The 22,263-nt window shown below is 34.3% G+C and overlaps 1 protein-coding gene across 2 annotated transcripts in view; it reads left to right on the top strand.

The window, feature by feature from the left end:
* Nucleotides 1–22,263, top strand: part of Dennd6a (DENN domain containing 6A) — a 78,434-nt gene that overhangs the window by 5,589 nt on the left and 50,582 nt on the right. Inside the window, exons 2-9 of one of the 2 annotated variants that reach the window (XM_027921562.2) lie at nucleotides 7,617–7,655; nucleotides 7,755–7,797; nucleotides 13,851–13,963; nucleotides 17,108–17,188; nucleotides 18,220–18,325; nucleotides 19,392–19,471; nucleotides 20,444–20,506; nucleotides 21,672–21,727. In XM_027921562.2, coding sequence (XP_027777363.1) covers nucleotides 7,617–7,655; nucleotides 7,755–7,797; nucleotides 13,851–13,963; nucleotides 17,108–17,188; nucleotides 18,220–18,325; nucleotides 19,392–19,471; nucleotides 20,444–20,506; nucleotides 21,672–21,727 — 581 coding nt within the window. The remainder of the gene's footprint in view (nucleotides 1–7,616; nucleotides 7,656–7,754; nucleotides 7,798–13,850; nucleotides 13,964–17,107; nucleotides 17,189–18,219; nucleotides 18,326–19,391; nucleotides 19,472–20,443; nucleotides 20,507–21,671; nucleotides 21,728–22,263) is intronic. The other variant, XM_071618902.1, reaches the window with a different exon arrangement.

Raw genomic sequence — 22,263 nt, 5'->3', positions numbered from 1 at the left:
GAATTTTTAACCACTTAAATTATCCATATAAAACAGGAAAGTATCATTAATTTATTTATAGACTTTATTATGATTATTGGTCTCTTCCTTTTTTTTTTTGACTGCTGTATTGGGAAATAAACCCAGGGTGTCATGCATGACAGGTGAGCACTCTACCACTAAGTTATAATGAGATACTATCCCTCGTCCTATATTTTTAATTTCCCTGTAAACTGAAGAATAAATCTTTTTCTTCTTTTCCCCTTTTGGTGTTGGGGATTGAACCCAGGATCTCCTGGATGGTAAATACATACTCTACCACTGGGCTATTCCCCCAGTCCCTAAAGATAAACACTTTTTAATATTTTGGGTCATAAAATAGCCTTGGGTATAGATGGACTGTTCCAGCTCTGGTCTCCAGTAAAGAGAAACTTATGCCATTTTTAAAAGAGCAGTTAGCAGAATTGACTCTCCCTCTCCTGCTTTTTTGAATTACTGCCTGTTCCTTCCTTATCTGGTAAAAAGGTAGATCCTGGAGTGTCACCACATTTTTTTTTATCTTAGCAAAGTTTCTGTTGATTCTTTTTTTTTTTTTTCCCCTCCACATGACTTAGATTTAATCATCAGAAGCAAACTAAATTGAAAGCTTACAATAGAGAAGAATTACATGTCAGTGCTTTGTTTATTCTTTTGAAGAGAATAAAGGCAGTTGCGTGTTTCTTGCCCTTTTCATCGGAGTGTCCATGCTCTCTATTTGATCCTCAGAAGTTTACTGTTTTAATTGAAATGGTATGTTGCTAGGATGTCTCACTGAGCCCTCTCTTCAGATATTTAGCGAACAACTACCATGTCCTAATACAGATGTGTTCTGGAGATGTAGCCTTAATCATTGCTCACTTCTTGGAGTTTTATAGTATCAGAAAAAGTGGGCCATTGTAATAGGAGGAAATGCAGGGTATTAATGGCCTTTAAATTTCCTCACAACCTGGTCGTACTTCATAAGTAGCTTGATATAATTCTTTGATTTGGAAGATAAAGCCTCAAGTGACTTCCTGAGCCACTTATACACCCCAGATTTTTTTTTAACAAAGTCTTCTTTAGTTTTAATAACTAATAATTCTGTTATGAAATTATATAATCCTATCTTGGAGATAATCTGAGACATCCTCTTATCCAGTTAGCCTTTGCACAAATGCTTTATGCTTTTTCTATTTACTGTAAGAATGAGTGATGTGAAACATTGACAATTGCTTCTAAATTTTACCCTGTTTTGAGGGAAGCGCTTAACTGTTCATTCCATGTTTAAAGTATTAGTTTTCCAGTAGTGTAATTTAGCTTAGATTTTTAGTGAGCTGGAGTCTGAGGCCCAGCCTTTTCTGATACTGAAATATTAGAGCATTTTTCCACTTTTAAAAAGAAAACGAACTTTTCTATCGAACTATAACATGCATAGAGAAAACCACACAAATCCTTAGTCTGTAATTTGGTGAATTTTCATAAAGTGAGAGTACCCATATAACTACCATGTAGATCAAGAAACGGAATATTACTATTGCCCCAGAAATTTCCCTAAGTCCTCTTTCAATCATGACCACTCACTTCCCCCTCCCCAAGGGTAACCATTATCCTTATCTAGTGTAAAAAAAATTGTTTTTTAGTTGTTGATAGACCTTTATTTTATTTATTTATATGCAGTGCTCAGAATTAAACCCAGTGCTTCACACATGCTAGGCGAGTGCTCTACCAGTGAGCTACAACTCCAACCCCTCCTTATCTAGTTTTATGCTAGAATTAGGTGAATAAATAGATTTCAGTTTTTCTATACTGCATAGTTAACTTGATATTATAGGGCATTCAAGCATACTTTTCTTTTTTTATGTTGTTTCTTTTTTTGGTACTGGGAATTGAACTCAGGAGTGCTTTCCCTTTGTTACATCCCCAGCCCTTTTAATTTTTTTTCATTTTGAGACAGACGGGGTCTCATTAAGTTGCTGAGGCTGGCCTTGAACTTGCAATCTTTCTGCCTCAGCCTTCTGAGTTACTGGTAATACAGGTGTGCACCACTCTCTCCAGCAGGAATTATATCCGTATTACTCATTTAATGAATTCCTGCCTAACTCTAGAGTCTTTTATAAGTTATAAAGGGTCAATTTTCGTGTATTGTTAATTTTTGATGGGTACCTGTTGTAAGATGTACTAAGGCTGTTTGGATAGGCCAAAATAATTTTTTTTTTTTTTTTATATAGCACCAGTCAGAGAGAATTCTATATTAGTGTGTTTTCTGATATTGTAGCGAAATATCCAACACTAGATTTATTTAGCTTATAGTTTTAGAGGTTCAACAACCTGGCACTGGCGTGTACTTAATCTTGTGAGGGCTTTCTAGCTATTTGACAACAGGGTAGGTGGCATCTTGGTGGAAGCACATATTAGGGCAGATTAAGATAAAAAGCAAGTGGCAAAGGGTCTGTCTCGCACGTGTGAGGCACTGGGTTTGATCCTCAGTACCATGTAAAAATAAATAAATAAAATAAAGATATTGTGTCCATCTGTAACTAAAAAATTAAAAAAAAAAAAAGTGACCATAGTGGGGTCAGGGAGCTATGCTGCTCTTTTTTTGTTTGTTTGCAGTGCTGGAACTCAAACCCAGGGCCTCGCACATGTTAGGCAAGTGTTCTATCATTGAACTACATTTCCAACCCCAGGCTGCTTTTTTATAACAACTTCCTGTCCAAGGAACTAATCTGCTCCTCAAGACCAGCATTAATCTCTTCTCAGGGTAGGGCTCCCATGACCTAATTATCTTACACCAGGCCCCACCTCTGATATTTTCCACCACCTCAAAACCCCCACACTGGGACTAAGTTCCCTGCATGTGAACCTTTAGTGGACATGCTCAAATCATATCCAAAACATAGTAGATTATTTTAGGCTTCTCTCTCTCTCTCTCTTATTTTTAAATCAATGAAAATGTTCATTTTATTATTAAATTAAAAAATGTTTCATAATATGTTCAGTATAATCTTGAACATAAAATAGGGAAGAAAGATTTAAAGGAAATATGAATTCCATTCTTCCAATTCAAGTGTTTAAGTCATTATTTTCACTAAATCAATTAAGTTCAAGTCTGAACCACCTCTTCCCAGACTTGGACTTTATTTTGAGTCATTTGGAGAGCCTTCAGTTTTCAGAATTAGACCAAGGACAGCAGAATCTTGAAGAAGGTCAGTATGTGACTAGCAGTATCTTTTAGGTCTCTTTTTAAAGAGAGGTGTTATGTTGAGCTAGGGTGGTCAAAGCCCTGGTTTTGATACCCAGCACTGAAAAGAGAGGGAGAGATAGATAGATATTGTGTTTAATATGACTGGGAAGTTCAAGAACAAGGTGCCAGTCAATTCTGTTTCTGCTAAGATCTCTCTTTATGGCTTTCAAACAGCCATCTTCTTACTATGTCCTTACATGGTGTAATAAAAAGAAATTTTTCTGATGTTTTTTTTTAAATTTTTTTTAGTTGTAGTTGGACACAATACCTTTATTTTATTTATTTATTTTTATGTGGTGCTAAGGATCGAGCCCAGCGCCTCACATGTGCTAGGCGAGTGCTCTACTGCTGAGCCACAACCCCAACCCCTCATGTTTCTTATTATAAGGAACGTAGCCTTATGTAGGCTCTGTTCTTATGTCCTAATTATTCTTATGTCCCAAAGTCTGCATCTCCAAGTTTCATTACAATGGGGCTCAGGGCTTTCAACATCAGAATTTTAGGGAGGCAATTCAGTTATAGTACCATCCAAATGGACTAGACATTTAAGAATTGGAATCCAAATTTATCCCCAGATTTCCTGAGAAAATAGATTCTTTTAAGTTTTACATGGACAAAATATCTTTATTTTACATTTAAATAGTGCTGAGGCTTGAACCCATTGCCTTGTGCATGCTAGGTGAGCACTCTACCACTGAGCCACAACCCCAACCCTGAAAATGATTCTTAAAACTAAATTTATTCTCATTTTAGAAGCCAACCACAGTTTCATGTGACCTCAGAGGGGAATTTTGTGTGAGATACTCTTTATGGGTTTGGAAGAATATGTTTCTCAGAAGAAACAGTAACTATTTATCAAGGCATTTATGTTGTGGGAGAATTTCCTATTGATTTCTGAACTGAAGGGATACTTCTTTAAAAATTAACATCAAGAAGATATTCTAGGATTAGATGTGTAGCTTAGTGTTAGGGAGTTTACCTAGTATATGAGGGTTGGATCCACAGCACTTGTGGAAAGGAAGGGAGAAGGTATTCTATAAAGCTGTATTTATTCTGGAAAAAAGAATTAGAGAAATGATTCTAAGACTGTTAAAAGAACTTGAATGCTGGGGTTGTGGCTCAGTGATAGTGCTTGCTTAGCACACGTGAGGCATTGAGTTCGATCCTTAGCACCACATTAAAATAAGTGAATAAAGGTATTGTGTCCATCTACAACTAAAAAAATAAATAAAGAACATGATATTAAGCCAGGCACAGTGACACATACCTGTAATTCCAGCAACTTGGGAGGATGAGGCAGGAGGACTGAAAGTCTGAGGCCAAATTTAGCAACCTAGACCCTGTCTCAAAATAAAAAATAAAAAGGTCTGGGGATGTGGCTCAGTGGTAAAGCGCCCCTGGGTTCAACCCCCAGTACCAAAACCAAAAGAACCACAACTTGATGTGAGAGTTAGATTTTAGTGTTATATTTAAGTGGGTTAAGTCCTTTCCTTTTAGCAGTCATTTTGTATAGGAATGGCTAAATGAGATATGTTGGACTGTTTTATTGTGATGAATAACAATTTTTGACAAAAATGGATAAATAGTTCGGGATTTATATAGTTGGAAATTAAGAATGGCATAGCATTTTATAAAGGATACATTTAACCCTTAGCAAATGTCTCTATTTAGGGACCAAGAAGGATTATAGCCAATAGGGAAAAGAATCAGACTTCCCTTAAATGCCTTTCTAATGCAAAGAAAACTTAAAGTCTAGAAAATTAGTCTAGCAGTACCTTTTTCTCTCAAGGAAAGAAGTCAGCCGTGCTTCTTTCTGTTAAAAGTGACAAAAACAGCCCAAACTGGAATAAGAAAATAGAATTTATTCATGTTATTATAAAGTCCTCAGGTATGCCTGATCCAAAGGACAGTTGAATTTATGGTTTAAATATGTGGTAAGAATTTGGTTTCTCTTATATTTCTGCTGTTTCACTGTAGAGGTCTGATAAATATTTTATATTTAAATGATATGAAATATCATTATTAAATATATTAATAGCAGGTGGAAACAGTTATTGAAAGATAACAATAGAGCATCACACATCAATGGCAAGTATTCTCAGCCCCCTGTTCTGCACTGGGGTTTGAACCATGATGTGCTCTTTCACTGAGAAATAAAAATGTCTGAAGACATTTATTTTGAGTCAGGGTCTTGCTAAGTTGCTGAGGCTAAACTTGAACTTGTGATTCTCTTGCCTCAGCCTTCCAAGTAGCTAGAATTTAGGCATGTGCTACTGTGCCTGGAAGAAATAGCTTTGTAATTTAATTATTTTAAAAAATTTTTGGTGGTACTTCTGGGAATTGAACCTTTGGCCTTGTGCAAACTAGACAAGCACTCTACCCCTGAGCTCTACCTTCAGCCTCAATGGGAAAATAGAATTTTTGTTTGGAGCAAATAGTTTTGGGAATATTCACAATTTGAAGGGGGGAAAAAAACCCAGTTTGAGAGACAGCTCAGAATTAAATAAGAAGAAGTCCACAAAATACTAGAGGAAAATGTGCTAATATTCATAGTTGTTTTCCAAATTTCAATTCCCTATCATATTATTTGTACTACTATTGAATATATTTAACTGGACTCATCACCCCACCTCTACCTGCTGCTTTTACTTTGCTATGCCTCAAGCATTTGTATCTAGGCTATTTTGATTTTTTGAATGTTAGGTTTTTTTTCTCTGTACACTTAAAATACAAATAACTATTAAAATTTTTAAATTGTCTGATTATTTAGAAAACAAGGATTTAATATATAAAGGTTGAAGAAAGAACTTTCTAAGAGTAAGAATAATAGTAAATCATAGTCTGTAGATTTGACTGCGTATGAATTTAAAGTTTCTTTCCATCAAATAACCAAAACTGAACTACAAAATGTTTACTGTGAATTGAAAAGTTTACAGCTTGAAAAATTTATAACATTGTCTGTTATACAGGGAAGACTAAATTGTGTATGTATGTTTGTGTTGTGGGCCTAACATTCAACCTTAGATTGCCCTTCAGCACCAAACGTCTCATGTCCTGTTTGAAAAATCAGTCTTATGATAATTGATACCATGACGAAGAGGTATTACTGACAGTTCCAAAATATGCCTTTTGTACTTCAAGAATGTATAGGGTCAGTCAGCTAGTTAACAAGTATTGAGTACCCACTTTTTGTCACTTTAGTAAACTATTGCTCATCTTCTAAGAAGATCAGGATGGTCATAACGTGGCAGTGGATTGTTCTATAGAACAGATGCCCTTTGGGTTTGGTGTTGAATAGTGTTTTTTCTGACAGCAGATGCTCTGCCTTAATCCTCCTCCTTGCAAAGGATCCAAGGGGCAGTAGTTCTCAGAAGGTGCTGTGATCACTGAAGGTACTAAACTAACCAGTCTTGGGAAATGTATAAAGATTATTTAAGGGAAATGAAGGGAAAACTTTTTAAACTTCAGATAATTCTTCTGTTTCTTTTCGTTTTTCTCTTAATATGTAATTAATGATGTATATTACTTCTTATAAGCAATCAAATTCTTTCTTAAACGTTGATCCCAGTGGATAGATAGGTTTCCTTCTTTATAGGGTAAATTGCCAAAGCTGTCCTTGAACTTGGGATCCTCCTGCTTTAGCCTCCCAAATTACTGGGATTACAGGTGTGAGCCATTGTGCCTGGCTTAGATTTTTTTCTTTTCTTTCTTTTTTCCTCTCTCTCTTCCTGTTGTATTCTTTTTTTTTTCTTCTTTCTTTTTTTCTTATCTTTCTGTCTTTCCTTCCTTTCATCCTTTCTTTTCTTTTTCTTTATTTGGACAAATCCAGGGCTCTGTCACTAAGCTACCTTTTTGTTTTATATTTTTAAATTTTTTTAGTTGTAAGTGGACAAAATATCTTTATTTCATCTTTATGTGGTGCTGAGGTTTGAACCCAGTGCCTCACGTATGTTAGGCGAGCATCCTACCACTGAGCCACAACCCCAGTCCCATATTTTCAATATTAAAAAATATTTTTTTTGTAGTTGTAAACCGAATACCTTTATTTGTTTATTTATTTATTTATTTTTATGTGGTGCTGAGGTTTGAACCCAGTGCCTCATACATGCTAGGCAAGTGCTCTGCCACTGAGCTACAGCCCCAACCTATGTTTTTTAAATTTTGAAACAGGTCTCTCTAAGTTTGCCAGGCTGGCCTTGAATTCCTGGGCTCAAGTGATCTTCCTCCCTCAGCCTCCTGAGTAGCTGGGACTGCATGTATGTGCCACCACAACTAGCTTTGAAGTATTTCCTACAGCTCTTTTACCACAGTTAACTAGAATTTTAGAAGTTTTCTTTAATGTTTATACCTAACAAAATTAATTATTTTCTTCCAGGTAATTTATCCTCAACATTCCAAACTTACTGATAAAGAAGTAAGTAGAACTATTGCTCCGTATATCTATTGTTATATTTCTGTTTGTTTTTATTGATGTGTGTATGTCAGCATATATAGCTTTTGTTTTCTTTTTCAGAAAACCAATATTTGCTATTTGTCTTTTCCAGATTCAAATTCAGGTAATTATTTTTTATGTGGTGTTCTGTTGAATTATATACTAAGAATACTGGTTACAATTTTAATCTGTGAAAGTTAATTGAAATGGCATATTAGAATGAAGTCTCAATTTTAGCCCAACAAATCAGTGATTTTGATTCCTGGTTTAATGATGCCTAATCATGTCATAGTTGAGTTTAGTTGGTTCATTTCTTAAAGGAACTTTTACAGTGTGCTGAGGTAATAATACATCAGGGGACAATAAACTGTTGAAATAGTGAGATTGAAAATTAACAACATTGGTATGTTTGGGGACTTAGAGTATGTAGTTTACTTTGAGTTCAGAATTTATGAGCTTGCCTAACTGTAAAAACAGTGAGTTAAAGAAGAAACAATAACAGTGAGTTAAAGAAGAAACATGACTATCATTTATTTTTATATGGATTAATATGACAAGTACTTGCAGTAGTGCTTGGTGTGTAAAAATCATGTGTTTGCTTATTGTTAAACTTCACTTTGCTAGTCTCTTTCAAAGTATCATTTGTGTGGTCCTAATTGTTGACATCTTTCAGGTTGCCTGATATATTTTACTTTCAAAACAACTTTTTAGGCTTACAGTGACCAGAACATTCAGATTCTTAGGCCACACACAATTAGAACTCTATAAAGCAGAATCACTCCATTTCCCTTTCCTTTTGTGGTTACTTCTAATATCCTGTTAATTTAGTTCAGTTGATCTGATTTGGGAGATTTAACATTTAAAAATTTTAAGCATTTTTCTCTTTTCTGTATAAATGTTTCTAGAGTTTTTTTTTTCCAATACATTTGGAATTTGCAGCCTTGGTGAAATATGTGGAAGAAAAATGATAGATATCTCAGTAAATTAGATATTTGCCTTTGGGAGATTATAGTAGGTCTTTTGTTCTGACCTGTAATTATTAGAATTTTTAGTAATTTTTGCCCTTTTTTGGGGGGGTTCTGAGGATTGAACTAATGGGCACTCAACCACTGAGCCACATCCCCAGCCCTATTTTGTATTTTATTTAGAGACAGGGTCTCCCTAAATTGCTTAGGGCCTTGCTAAGTTGCTGAGGCTGGCTTTGAACTCCTTATCCTCTTGACTCAGCCTCCTGAGCTTCTGGGATTAGGTGTGTGCCACAGCACCCAGTTAATTTTTGCCTATTAATGAAATAATTACATAGCGGTCTTCTAGGATCTGTCCTTGTTTAAGTCAATATTATTCTTATAAAATCTACACATTCAGTTCTGAATTGTAGTTGGTATTGGAGTGGATTTCTAGGACTCCAACTGAGTTGTGTGGTTTATAGGATGAATTAAATTTCTGAGATTGAAATCCAGTGGATTGTATTATGCTCTTCTCTTTCAGACCACAGCTAGTTGTCATAGCTCTCTCTCTTTTTTTCATATCTATACATGAGCATAAGGGGATCAGAGACCCCCTTCTCTTCATGCTGCTTGGTCTCAGGATTATTTTGAGCTGAAGGCAATTGGGAAACAGCAGTTGCAAAGATCCCTCTCCCTTCTCATTGTGTTCCGAAAAGCAGGACATAAATTTATGAAGGTGTTTACTTGCTCCTTTGTCATACTGAGAAGGGTAGAAAGATTCTGAATCATTGTAGAAGACTCTTATCTTAGGTGGGCATGGTTTCACATGCTGTAATCCTAGGTAGTTGGGAGGCTGAGGCAGGAGGATCATGAGTAGGAGGCCAGCCTGGGCAATTTAGCAAGACCTTGTCTCAAACTGAAAAACAGGGCTGGAGATGTTACTCAGTGGTAGAATGCTTGTTTAGCGTGTGCCAGGCTCTGGGTGCAATCCCCAGTAATGCAAAAAATAAAAAAGTAAATAAAAAATAAAGACAAAAGAAAAAGACTCTTCCTTGGAATGGTATTAGCTTCAGTTTGTATAAATAGGTCTTACCTTATCCTCCATTAGTTGTTTTTCCACATATATTTTTTGTTCCACAATTTACTGGTTTCGAGAAGCCAAACCCCAAGTCTAATCATTTCTCTGCAGTTTATCCCCTTTGCTAAAATGTTACATAAGCTCCCAGATCTAATTAACTTTTGGGGTCATTACTTTTTTCTGTGAAGTGTTCACGTGCATGTGAAATAAATATTTTCTCTTGTTAATCTGTTTTGGTCGATTTAATACACGGGTCCTAGCTACTAAACCTAAGAGAGTGGAGAAGAAACTTCACTCCACCCCAGCAAGCATATAAGTTAATTCTTTTTTTTGGTAAATATTTTTTTTTAGTTGTTGATAGACACAGTATCTTTATTTTATTTACTTATTTTTATGTGGTGCTGAGAATTGTACTCAGTGTGAAGCAAGTGCTCTACCACTGAGTACAGCCCCAGTCCTAGAAGTTAATTTCTCAAGAAGATATCTTGGTGTTTGAGTAGCTGTTTTAATATCTAGTTTTATAGTTAGCCTCTGCATGTATCATTTTCTTTTTGGAAGTTAAACTCAATTGTATATCTATGTAAATAAAAAACATTTTTCCAATATTTTAGGCATATAAATGACCCACATTTTTTTTTTCTGGTACTGGGAATTGAACCCACATTCACTTTACCACTGAGCTACATTCCAAGCCCTATTTATTTGTTTATTTTTATTTTGAGATAGGGTCTTGGTAAGTTGCTGAGGCTCTCAATAAATTGCTAAGGCTAGGTTGGCCTTAAACTTGTGATTCTTCTGCTTTATCTTTCTGAGTCATTGGGATTACAGGCATTCACCACCATGTCTGGCCTTAGAGATGCTTTTTAATTGCCTTTTAAAAAAATTTTTTTTTGTAGTTGTAGATGGACAAAATGCCTTTATTTTATTTGTTTATTTATTTATTTATTTTTCTGTGGTGCTGAGGATTGAACCCAGTGCCTCACGCATGTAGGCAAGCTCTCTTCCACTGAGCTATACCCCCAGCCCTAATGCCTTTTTTTAATAACCTGCACATCATTTTATCCAAAGTATCATTGGCACTTCAAGTGGAATTGATAAAAGATTTTGAAAGTAGTCACCTTGCCATCTGAATTGATGAACATTAACTAGACAGCAAGAGACTATGTATTTTGTACATATTTAAGATCATTGGTCCCAGTTATGATTTCCAAACAGTTTGCTTCTCTTCTGTGTCTATTAAAAGGAAGCTGAAATTACTGTGCCAACTTTGGAATGGATTTTATAGTGCTATGGAAGGACATGGTGGAGCAGACTTTAGGAAAGTATCATAAATCAAGGTTTTGTGTTTGTGGATATACAGAAGAAAAACTAAAGCAGCATTTTAGACAATATGAAGGCTATATTGATTTTGGAATTCTCAGTGGAATGGTTTGCCAGTCTCACAATCCTTCTTTTCTGTTTGTCTCTCACTCACTCACACACGAACACACACACACACACACACACACATTTTATTTGTTTATTTATTTATTTATTTATTTTTATGTGGTGTTGAGGATTGAACCCACAAACACTTACTTTAGATCCTAATGACTTGAGAAAAAACTTTGGTTTGTTTTTAGGGTTCAATTCCTTATTCCATTTGAGTAGCTTTTATCTTCAGAGATGTAAGTTTAAATGTGCTTTCCCTCTGATACATTCTTGTCAGATTCTTTTCCTCCTTATTGTTTATCATTAACATCATTTGTATTTAGGTGTTCTTGCAGCTTAAGCTATATTGGCTACCCAAGTACAGTACACACTGTATTATATAACATGTCCAGAGAGAAAACTCAGCATTAGTAGAATTTGAAGCATTGATGAATCTAAGGGAAAAATCAGTTTTTGCTCTGGGTGGACTTGATAATATTTGTCTCATGATTTCTTGTCTATATACAGCAGTGACATTATTACATATGTTACATTTTGCACATTTATATTGAAGGATCATTTGGGGTTTTTTAAATGTTCAGTCTGTTGTGGACCAACACTTTTGTAAAATGCAATTTAAATGGATTATTTAATAATGAATAATTATCTAATAATAAATAATCTAATGACACAAAATGGAAAAAAACAAGGAATGCAAAACAAAAATCTCAATTTGTCACAGCAATGTCCAATTGCTATAAACCTTTCAAATGTTTATTCTCACTGTCCTTATTTATTTGGTCTTGGATAAATAACAAAAGTTTGCAGACTGGCATCATTCTAACAACTACACTTTGAGAATCTCTAATCTAATGTACTTTTTCTCAGGAATTCCAACTTAGCCATGCTAATCACAGGGGGAGTGACTATGTAAAGCTGAGGGCCCAGGAATGGGGATGGCTCTAGAAATTTTTTCTTAGTCATACATATTCTAACCCACTCTGTAGCTGTGTTGTGATAATATAGAAATAATATTTTTAAGTTATGTATTACCTTTAGGTAAAATATTTAATCTTTTTTTTTTCTCAAAAAAACTTTTTTTGGGGGTGTATAGGAAGATTCCATCTGTTTACATTTACTTTGCAGTCTCAGTTTGAGTATCAGATGGAAAGAAAACTTACAGAATACCCTGTGCCTACGATAGTTTTAAAATGGGAGATCTCTTTCTGCCGTATTACCTGCTCATGAAGGAGGAGCCATGATTGAAAGAATTGGTTCCTTGAATGAACAGTATGGCCCAGAGACCATTGATTTCTAGAGCTCTGTGATCTGAGGGGCCTTTTTCAGAGGGGCTTTTGTATTTAAATGAAGAAAAGTTTCATTTTTTTTCTCCAATTGGCAGTGAAATGAATTAAAAAATAATAGCTTTGTTGAAATATAATTTACATAACATAAATTTACCCATATAAAGTATGCAATCCATTGAGTTTCGATTGGCTGGTTATCAAACTAGGATTTTGTGTATGCTAGGCAAGTACTTTACCACTAAGCTATAGCTGCAGTCCCACATAATTCAGTAATTTTTAGTATATTCACAGAACTGTGCAACTGTTGCCATAATCAACTTTAAAACAGTTTTATCACCCCACGGGTGGAATATATTGAGCACATTTCACATTTATTACAATGTTACTAATTCTAAATATAGTAACTTGGAAAATTTGAGTGACAAGTTATTTCATGTTTTTTTTTTTTTAGAGTATCTATAGTTTTTTAAAAAGTTAATACCTGACAGCTTAAAGTTTGCATTTAAAGAGATTGGCTAATATAATTAACTTCATTTTAAATTCAGTAGTAAATCAATTACTTGAGCTCTGAATCTTCTGTAGTATATCTTTTTTAAAAAGCTGCTTGGGCTGAGGTTGAGTTCAGTGGTAGAGTGCTTGCCTAGTTTATGTGAAGCCACGGGTTCAATCCCCAGTACTGGATGGGGTGGTGTAGGAAAGAGCTTTTATTGTGAAATATAAAACACATCCAAGATTGAGGAACAGAACTTGGCTAACATCTCAGAAACTTCTTCATGCCACCTCCAATATTATTTCCCCTTACCTTCAAATGTAACCACTAAATTTTTTGCTTTTCTTTATACTTTTATCAACCAATTAAGTACTCCTTTTTTAAATATTTTTTTTAGTTGTAGATGGACACAATACCTTTATTTTATTTGTTTCTTTCTTTCTTTATTTATTTCTGTGTGGTGCTAAGGATTGAACCCAGTGCCTTACACGTGTGAGGCAAGTCCTCTATCGCTGAGCCACCACCCCAGACCCCAATCATGTACTCCTTATCATTATAGTTTTGCTTTGAACTTTTTTATATACATGGATTTGAACAATATGTATTATTTTGTGCTTGGCTTCTTTTGCTCAATAGCAGCAGTTTTCAGAATTTTTTTAATTACATGTGGGAAATGGAATAGAAAAATTAAAGATACTTTAGAGTTAAGATATGCTTTAGGGGCTAGGGTTGTGGCTCAGTGGTAGAGCGCTTGCCTGACACGTGTGGGGCCCTGGGTTTGATCCTCAGCACCACATAAAAATAAATAAATAAAGGTATTATGTCCATCTACAACTAAAAACATTTTAAAAAATGATTCATATGGTTTCTTTAAAATTGATGAAACTGGATAAATAAATATTATGCTATGCTATCCTTAATTTCTTTCATTTTTGTTTTTATTAGGTTGTCTTGGAGATACCCAGTTTTGTTTTAGATTTCGACAGTCTTCTGGGAGGAAGGTGTCACTGCATTGTCTCCTGGATCAATTTGACAAAGATTTACCAGTTTACTTAAAGGTTGGAAAAGTAGTCATAGAAAAGTGTCTATGTGAGAAGAAACTGAAGAGCTTATTACTGTAGAACTCAATTTATTCCATTACCTCTGATAGCTTTCAGAAATTTGCTTTTGCTTTTATTTATTATATAGCTGAATTTGAGTCTAATTGATAAGAATTCAGCGTTTGAGTGAAAGAGACCTTATAAAATTATAAGTTATAATATGTTCTGGAAACATAATGGCATTGTGAATTATAAAAGTGAATTAGAATGCTGAAATAATTTTCTTTCATTAATAATTATTTGTTTGAATGGGGGGGTGGAGTGGTACTAGGTAGTCAGTATCATCTAATGTTGAAGTAGTTGTTCCCCAAGTTGTCCATCATACATATAGTTGTTTCTTTTATATTTTTAATGAATTTTTTTGCAGTTACTGTTTATTAAAACAATCTTAGTAATTCATGATTTCGGAATCTGTAAGTTTCTCTCTTTGAGTACTCCATGCTTGTATGTCTGGTTAGATAAAAAACATTCCCATTTGGATGTCCTGTCAGCACAATAAATATGAACTTAATATCATTTGCCTAAAATAAACTTACAAATTGACCTTCCTATTTCTACTAAGAGCAGGAACCCGCTCTCAGCACGGATAATACCTTTTGAAATGTTGAGTCTTAGAGTCATTAGTTACTCCATTTCCATTGTCTGTTGCTACCACAATCAACATGCTCTTCCACCTGATGATAATAATAGCTAATATGTACTAAAGCTCTTTATGTTCTAGGCACTGTATTAAGAAACACTGATTAACTTATTTACTACCTACAGTCCTCTGAAAGGGTTCTTTTTACAGATGAGGAAATTGAGCACCCGTGAGAGTAAGAAATTTACTACCAGGACATTTACCTCTTGTTTTTTTAATTTTAATTTTTATTTTTATTTTTTTAAATTGATTTTATTATTTTTTTAATACACAACAATAGTGGAATGCATTACAATCCTTATTACACATATAGAGCACAATTTTTTGTATCTCTGTATATAAAGTATGTTCACATCAATTTATGCCATTATTCATGTACTTCTTTTTGCATTACAATTCTTAATACACATGTATATCACAGTTTTTCATATCTCTGTATATAAGGTATGTTGACACCCAATTCAAGTTTTCATACATGTACTTTGTATAATGATGACCATCACATTCCACCATCCATGCTAATCTCCTTCCCACTCCCTTTCCTTCCTACCTCTCTTCCCTATCTAGAATTAATCTAATCCTTCCAAGTTCTCCCTCCCTACCCCACTATGAGTCACCCCCCCTTACATCAGAGAAAACATTCGGCATTTGTTTTTTTGGGATTTGCTGACTTAGCATTATCTTCTTCAACGCCATCCATTTACCTGCAAATGCCATGATTTTGTTCTTTTTTAATGCGGAGTAATAGTCCATTATGTATAAATGCCACATTTTTTTGAGAGAGAATTTTTTAATATTTATTTTTTAATTTTCGGTGGACATCACATCTTTATTTTATTTTTATGTGGTGCTGAGGATTGAACCCAGTGCCCTGCACGTGCCAGGCGAGTGTATTACTGCTTGAGCCACATCCTCAGCCCAATGCCACATTTTTTAATCCCTTCATCCACTGAAGGACATCTAGGTTGGCTCCACAGTTTAGCTATTGTGAATTGTGCTGCTATAAACATTGATGTGGCTGTTTTTTCTAACACACTACATCTTACATGCTGTTGCCAGCTGAAGTATACATATATATTATAAAAATAGAATCTAAAATGACTACCAATTGCTGAATGAAAAAAAAGAGCTAATAATAGTACTTTTTTTTTTGCGGGGGGGGGGGGGGTGGTCCTTTCTTTTTGGACCATTAAAAATAAAACCCTGGACTGGGATTGTGGCTCAGCGGTAGAGCGATTGTCTAGTACATGCGAGGCCCTGGGTTCGATCCTAAGCACCACATAAAAATAAATAAATAAAGATATTGTGTACAGCTACACTTAAAAAATAAATATTTTAAAAAAATAAAATAAAACCCTTGGGGCTGGGGTTGTGGCTCAGTGGTAGAGTGCTTGCTTAGCATGGGTGAGGTACTGGGTTCTATCCTCAGCACCACATAAAAATGAAATAGATATTGTGTGTCCACTTTCAACTAAAAAATAAAGATTTAAAAATAAAATAAAATAAAACCCTTTACCTTTTCGGTTTTCGTCCTCATCTCCCTTCTATACATGTGCCATATTTTAGCAAAACCGAACTATGTACTTTTTCCTGAGATAGCTTGTGGTTTTTGGTCTCTATTTTTTGCTCATACTCCTGGCCCTCTAAACCTAGAATGTGTTTGTTTTCGTTTAATCCATTCTTCAATGTCCAGTTAAAAAATCATATCCTTCTCTCTTGCCCTTCCTGTAATACTTTGTGCTTTGCATGGTAACCTTCCTCCTATTATATAATAATAATTTTTTTACTTTTCTTATCAATCCTAAATTGTATTCTCCTAAAGGAACTGTGTCTTATGTATCTTTTTCTTTTCTAACACAATACATTGTTTAAAGAGGTGGTCAATGAATTTTTTTTTTTTTTTAAGAAATAACAGTCAAATGAGGAACTGAGTCAAAATATTCCATTAGGATATAAAAGCCCTAAAGGTTTTGGAATGTAATCACCTTTCAGATCATGTGTTATAACATTCTAATGATTCTTTATTACTGGATTAACATATATCTGGCTATTTAAGGTTCAGATTGCATTAACTCCTTTTATTTTCTCTTTCAAGATTTTATATCAGGGCATCTCATGTTTGGAAAAAGACTGGTCCCTTAGTCTTGATAAACTCAAAATTTTAATCAGAATTAAAAAATAAAACTTACTATAGCTTTGGGGAAAATATAGATTTTTAAATATCTTCAGTTTAGCTAATATTGATGGGAATGAAGAACGTAAGCTAAGTTACAGATTGTTTTGTAATTTGGACAGGTTAGAAGGTTTTTATCTGGTAATTTGCTATCATGAATTGTGTTGTTAGATAAGCACTAATAGCCCTTTGTGTATATACCTAACATCTCTATTTGGGTTTATAAAGGAAGCTGATGTTAATGTTAAAAGATGGCTATTTATTTATTTTTTGCTCAATTCTTTCTTAGAAAGATCCTGCTTATTTTTATGGATATGTATACTTTCGGCAAGTTCGAGATAAAACACTTAAAAGAGGCTACTTTCAGAAGGTAATTTTCATATACACTAGTACAAATATTTTTATACTGTGATTAGTAAAATAGAAATGATTATGCTTAATAATTTTCAATTTTTGGTATTTTATCTTTAAACATACTGGACTTTATACTTTTTAGATTATAGATACCTGTACCTAGATTTTGAACAGCTGTTGAATTTTTGCTATCTCTGTGTTGGGCTCCTGATAATGTTTGTTAATATGGAGGAGTCTGCTTGATTTTGATATTTTAGAATAAGAGAAAGAATAAACAGATTATAATATTGTTACAACTAATAAAAGCTTGTGTATTTTTTTTTTTTTAAGAGCCAATAAGTAAATTTTAGCAACTTCTTAGCTACTGTTGTTTCTTGTAAACTTAGTCTTTTTGTTCCTTAAAAAAAGAAAAAAACAATTCAATTTTTTTATTTAATCCCAGCTAGCAGGACACACCTTTTCCATTTGTAACCAAAATTTGCCCTTACCACCATTGGATGCTGTATAGAAAGCTAGAGTGTTTTTCTAGGAAAACTTCATTAAAAAAAAAAAAAAATCAGCATAATCCAAATCTGAAGTGATCTAAGTAGAGGGTCACAATTTCTAATTAGATAGCTATGACAATTGAACTATAGAACACAATAGTCATAGGTCTCTGGGGAAAGCATCACAGTTTGTTCTTTCCTTAATAGGATGATTTCATATGGCTAATTCCTAATGTCCTTATGCTATGGACAACAGTAGCTAGACTTTGGAAATTATCCATGACCTTAATCTGTTTATTGTAAATTGTTCTTAAAGTACAGGAACATCTGAGTTATTTCTTTATGCTTTTCAAGTGTGATAGTAAGCTTAAACTTTATGCATTCCGTAGCTGTATTTTTGTATTTCCTTTAAAATATCTGCTATAAAAGCCTTTTTATTTCAAAATTCATATTTTTTGATGAATTCAATTTGTTAGTAATTGTTCTTGTGAGACATGAATGGCAAATTTAAATTATAATCATTAGACATTTAAAAGAAACATTGTTTCTTTTTCCCCTCCAGTCTTTGGTTTTGATCAGCAAACTACCTTATATTCATTTTTTTCACACCGTGCTCAAACAGATAGCACCAGAGTATTTTGAAAAGAATGAACCTTATTTGGAAGCAGGTAAGCTAATCATTGCAAGAGTTATGTGCCTTTATGAAGGAGTCTAAAAGACCACTGAAAATATATGATAGAAATGAAGTTGACCTTCTGAAAAAATCAGAAGAATTTAAGGGTTATATGGTGGGAGAGAGAAACAAAATTATTTGGCACTTTTTCCCCCACAAACACCAAAAATGGTATCTGTTGTTATTTCCTCTAACAACATAGACAATGTCTATTTATTAGGATAATAATAAATGAATTTTGAGTTGACAGTTCTCATTATCATTGAACAGAATCCTTAGTAACTTGATACAGTTGGAGTGTGGTGTGTATTTGTAGCCAACTTTAATAGTAATGAGTGAACAGGAGTCAGGTGCGGTGGCAAACATCTGTAATCCTAGCAGCTCTAGAGACTGAAGCAGAATTGCCAGTTTGGGCCTAGCTTCAGTAATTTAGCTAGATCCTGTCTAAAAAAATGGGGAAGGGGGCCTGGGATATAGCTCAGTGGTAAAGCAATCCCCAATACCATAAAGAAATAAATGAACAGGAGAACTTCCTTTAAATTAATTTGTTGCTTTCAAAAAATTATTAACCAGGCCCAGTGGTGCCTGTAATCCCAGCAACCCAGGAGGCTGAGGCAGGAGGATTACAAATTCAAGGCCAGCCTCAACAATTTAGTGAGGCCCTAAGCAATTTAGTGAGACCCTGTCTCAGAATAAAAAATAAAAAGGGATGGGGATATAACTCAGTGGTAAAGTGCCCCTGGTTTCAAGTCCTAATGCTAAACAACAACAATAATAACAAGAACAACAACAATAAAAGCTATATATCTATATCTGTATATCTATATATCTGTATACATACATACATATACACACATATATATAAATAATCAGTTTATATCCTGGAACATGTTTCTAAGTGAAATGTTAAGATATTTTCATCACTTGTACTTTTATTTCTCTTCCATTCTTCCCAGTATATTTTTCCTGCTTTATAGAAAGTAGAGTTCTAATTTTTAACACCCCATTTTAATATTTCTACTTAACACCAAGAAAACATTTTGTTTGAAAATATTTTCCAGCTTGTAATGATGTTGATCGATGGCCTGCTCCAGTGCCAGGGAAAACATTACATCTGCCCATTATGGGGGTAGTGATGAAGGTAATAGCTTTTAGCTCATTTGTCTCCTTTTTAAAAGAACTTGGTAGGAAGTTAACACATGGGTTTTACTTACTAACTTCCTCATAATATTTTGTAGTGTCATTGTTTTTACTTGTTTGTTGTGAGGCATTACAAAGAAACTAGAGTTTATCCTGCTTGACAGAATCATCAGTCACACAACTCTGCAGCTCCAGTCCCATTGCATCCTGTGGAGTTTTCACAGGAGTATCATTCCTGTGTAATATATGTAAACATAAATGTTGCTTCCTAGAAGTTTACAACTCCATGTTTCCACTAATGCCTCCAGTGGTAAGCAGAAACAGTTCACTTTTTGAATTGAATATTTAAGAGAAATTTGGAAACCTATTAGTTCTCAGTCCTAAATGATCTTCTTAACATGTAGTGTTGACCAAACATGTCTATCCCTAAGTATTCTCTGTTAAGATGATTTTTTTAAAAAAATTAATTAGCATTTTACTCTCAGGCTTTGCAACTCACTATCAAGTTGGACTTACTTTTGACAATGTTCTCTTCTTAGATGTGCTTTTTTTTTTTTTAAATGTGTATTCTTTTTTTCCATGGGAAATCATGAAAAATAATACTGATAGTTTCCTGTAGGATTTACTCAAAAATTTGGCAAGATTAAGAGGGTGTGTTTGGGTGGGTGTATATTAATGAACCAAAGATTTGTATGATAAACAGGAAGCAGTATGAGATTGATGTCCTTTTTCTGTTTTTCAACAGTTGTGCTTCTCAGTGGGTTAGTGATTTCTCTGTGCATGTGGTTATGGAGTCCTTGGTTCAATTTCTTTCTACTGTAGCTACAATTAATATGACCTTAGTTTTAAAATCTGATATGAATACTTAATATTTATAGCTTTTTAGACATTGCCGAATATACCTTTAAGTAGCAAGATAGGGTACTTCTCATTCTTGTTTTTCATAGCCAAAGATAATTTCTTTCTCTTTAAGGTACGGATTCCCACATGTTATGACAAGCCTGGGACAACTCAAATAGTACAGTTAACTCAGCAGGTAGTGTGCTACTATGGTGAAATGATCACAGAAGTTTTAAATGAGCAAATGCAGTTTGTTCATTATATATTTTTGAATGTCACTAAAATATTCCATTGAATTTTTTTTTTTTTTTTTATATTGGGGATTGAACCCAGGGGCACTTGACCACTTAGCCATATCCCCAGCCCTATTTTTTAAATTTTATTTAGAGACAGGGTCTCACTGAGTTGCTTAGTGCCTCGCTTTTGCTGAGGCTGGTTTTGAACTCACGATCCTCCTATCTCAGCCTCCTCATGCCCAGTATATTGAATAATTTTTAACTTAATTCATAATAAACTTTCTAATATTTCTTGGGCTTTTTTTTCCCCCTTGGTATTTCTCCAGGAGACTCTGGAGAACCCAGAACTTTAATTGTGAGGAAAAGGGGAATGTGAATTTTTTTTTTTCCAAAAAGGCTTAATTCTGGCAAAAGCAGTTATTTTAGAAGAGTGATCAGTAGATATCTGATTTTAAAAGACTCAGTCAAAGGGATTCTGTGGTGCCAGGCACAGTGGTACTTGCCTGTAATCCCAGTGAATCAGAAGACTGAGGCAGGAGTTTGGCAAGTCAAGGCCACCCTCAGCAACTTAGGGAGACTGTATCTCAAAATAAAAACTTTTAAAAAGGCGTGCTCCTGGGTTTAATCCTCAGTAGTGCACACACACACATACATACACATAGACAAAAGATTCCCTAGTTATGATTCCACTCCAATTTTCCAAAAGCAACATCTGTTCATGGGTGGGGTTGAATTTTTCATTTGAAATGTTTTAACTGGTGTGTTAGCTAGCATTCCCTTTGTTCTTTGAATTGAGTAAAAATTGAGAGCAGTAAAAAAGCTGATATTTTTCTGTTACATATGTCAACTAATATTAATGATAGTATTTCATATATTTGTGAACTAATCTTACATCTGATTATTGAACTAATTCTTTATTCATAGTATCTGTGTTTTCTGTCTTCTGCCATACTATGGGAAATTGGTAAGACCCATTTTCTCTCTGGTTGCTTCTAGCAGAATAGAATTTTCAAAAGGTAGACAGGGAAGCCAGGCTTATTGATCATGAGATAAGCATACTTTAAAAATCAATTTCTGCATCTTTTAGTGACATCTTTTCTATTGTTTTTGTCTTTTACCTCTTAGGTAGACTCACACATATCTGTTATTTTACCTACTGTTCATGAAGTGGATCTTTTCAGGTAAAAAAAAAAAAAAAAACTTTTTAAAAATGCCTTTTTTCTCTTGCTTTGTGTTGAGAAAAAGAATGTTCGTATGTAGGATATGTAAAAAACCAGAAGAAAACACTCATAATGTTTTACATGATAAAAATCGGTGTTTGCCGGTTTAAAAAAAGAAAACAAAATTAGTGTTCTTTGGTTGTGGTAGCACATATCTGTAATCCCAGTGACTTGGTAGGCTGAGGCAGGAGGATGACAAGTTTGAGGCCAGTGTCAACAACTTATAAAGGCCCTAAGCAACTTAGTGGGACCCTGTCTCAAAATAAAAACGAAAGAACTCAGTGGTAAAGTACCTCAGATTCAATCCCCAGTACCTAAATAAATAAATAAAATCAATTAATGGTTAATGGTTCATCCCTGGCTGCCTGCATCTTTATAAGCTTTGACAGAGAAATTTGGATACGGGCTGGCTATTACATGGTAAAAGCAAATTGCTTTTTTTTAGGGGGGGGGGCGGTTTGTATGAATGGTTTTGGAATGATGTTAGAAAATACACT

This window comes from Marmota flaviventris, chromosome 1, assembly GCF_047511675.1.
Source record: "Marmota flaviventris isolate mMarFla1 chromosome 1, mMarFla1.hap1, whole genome shotgun sequence".
Classification (NCBI taxonomy): domain Eukaryota; kingdom Metazoa; phylum Chordata; class Mammalia; order Rodentia; family Sciuridae; genus Marmota; species Marmota flaviventris.
The sequence above is the reverse complement of the archived record's forward strand: the minus strand, read 5'-3'. Positions and strand labels throughout refer to the sequence as shown.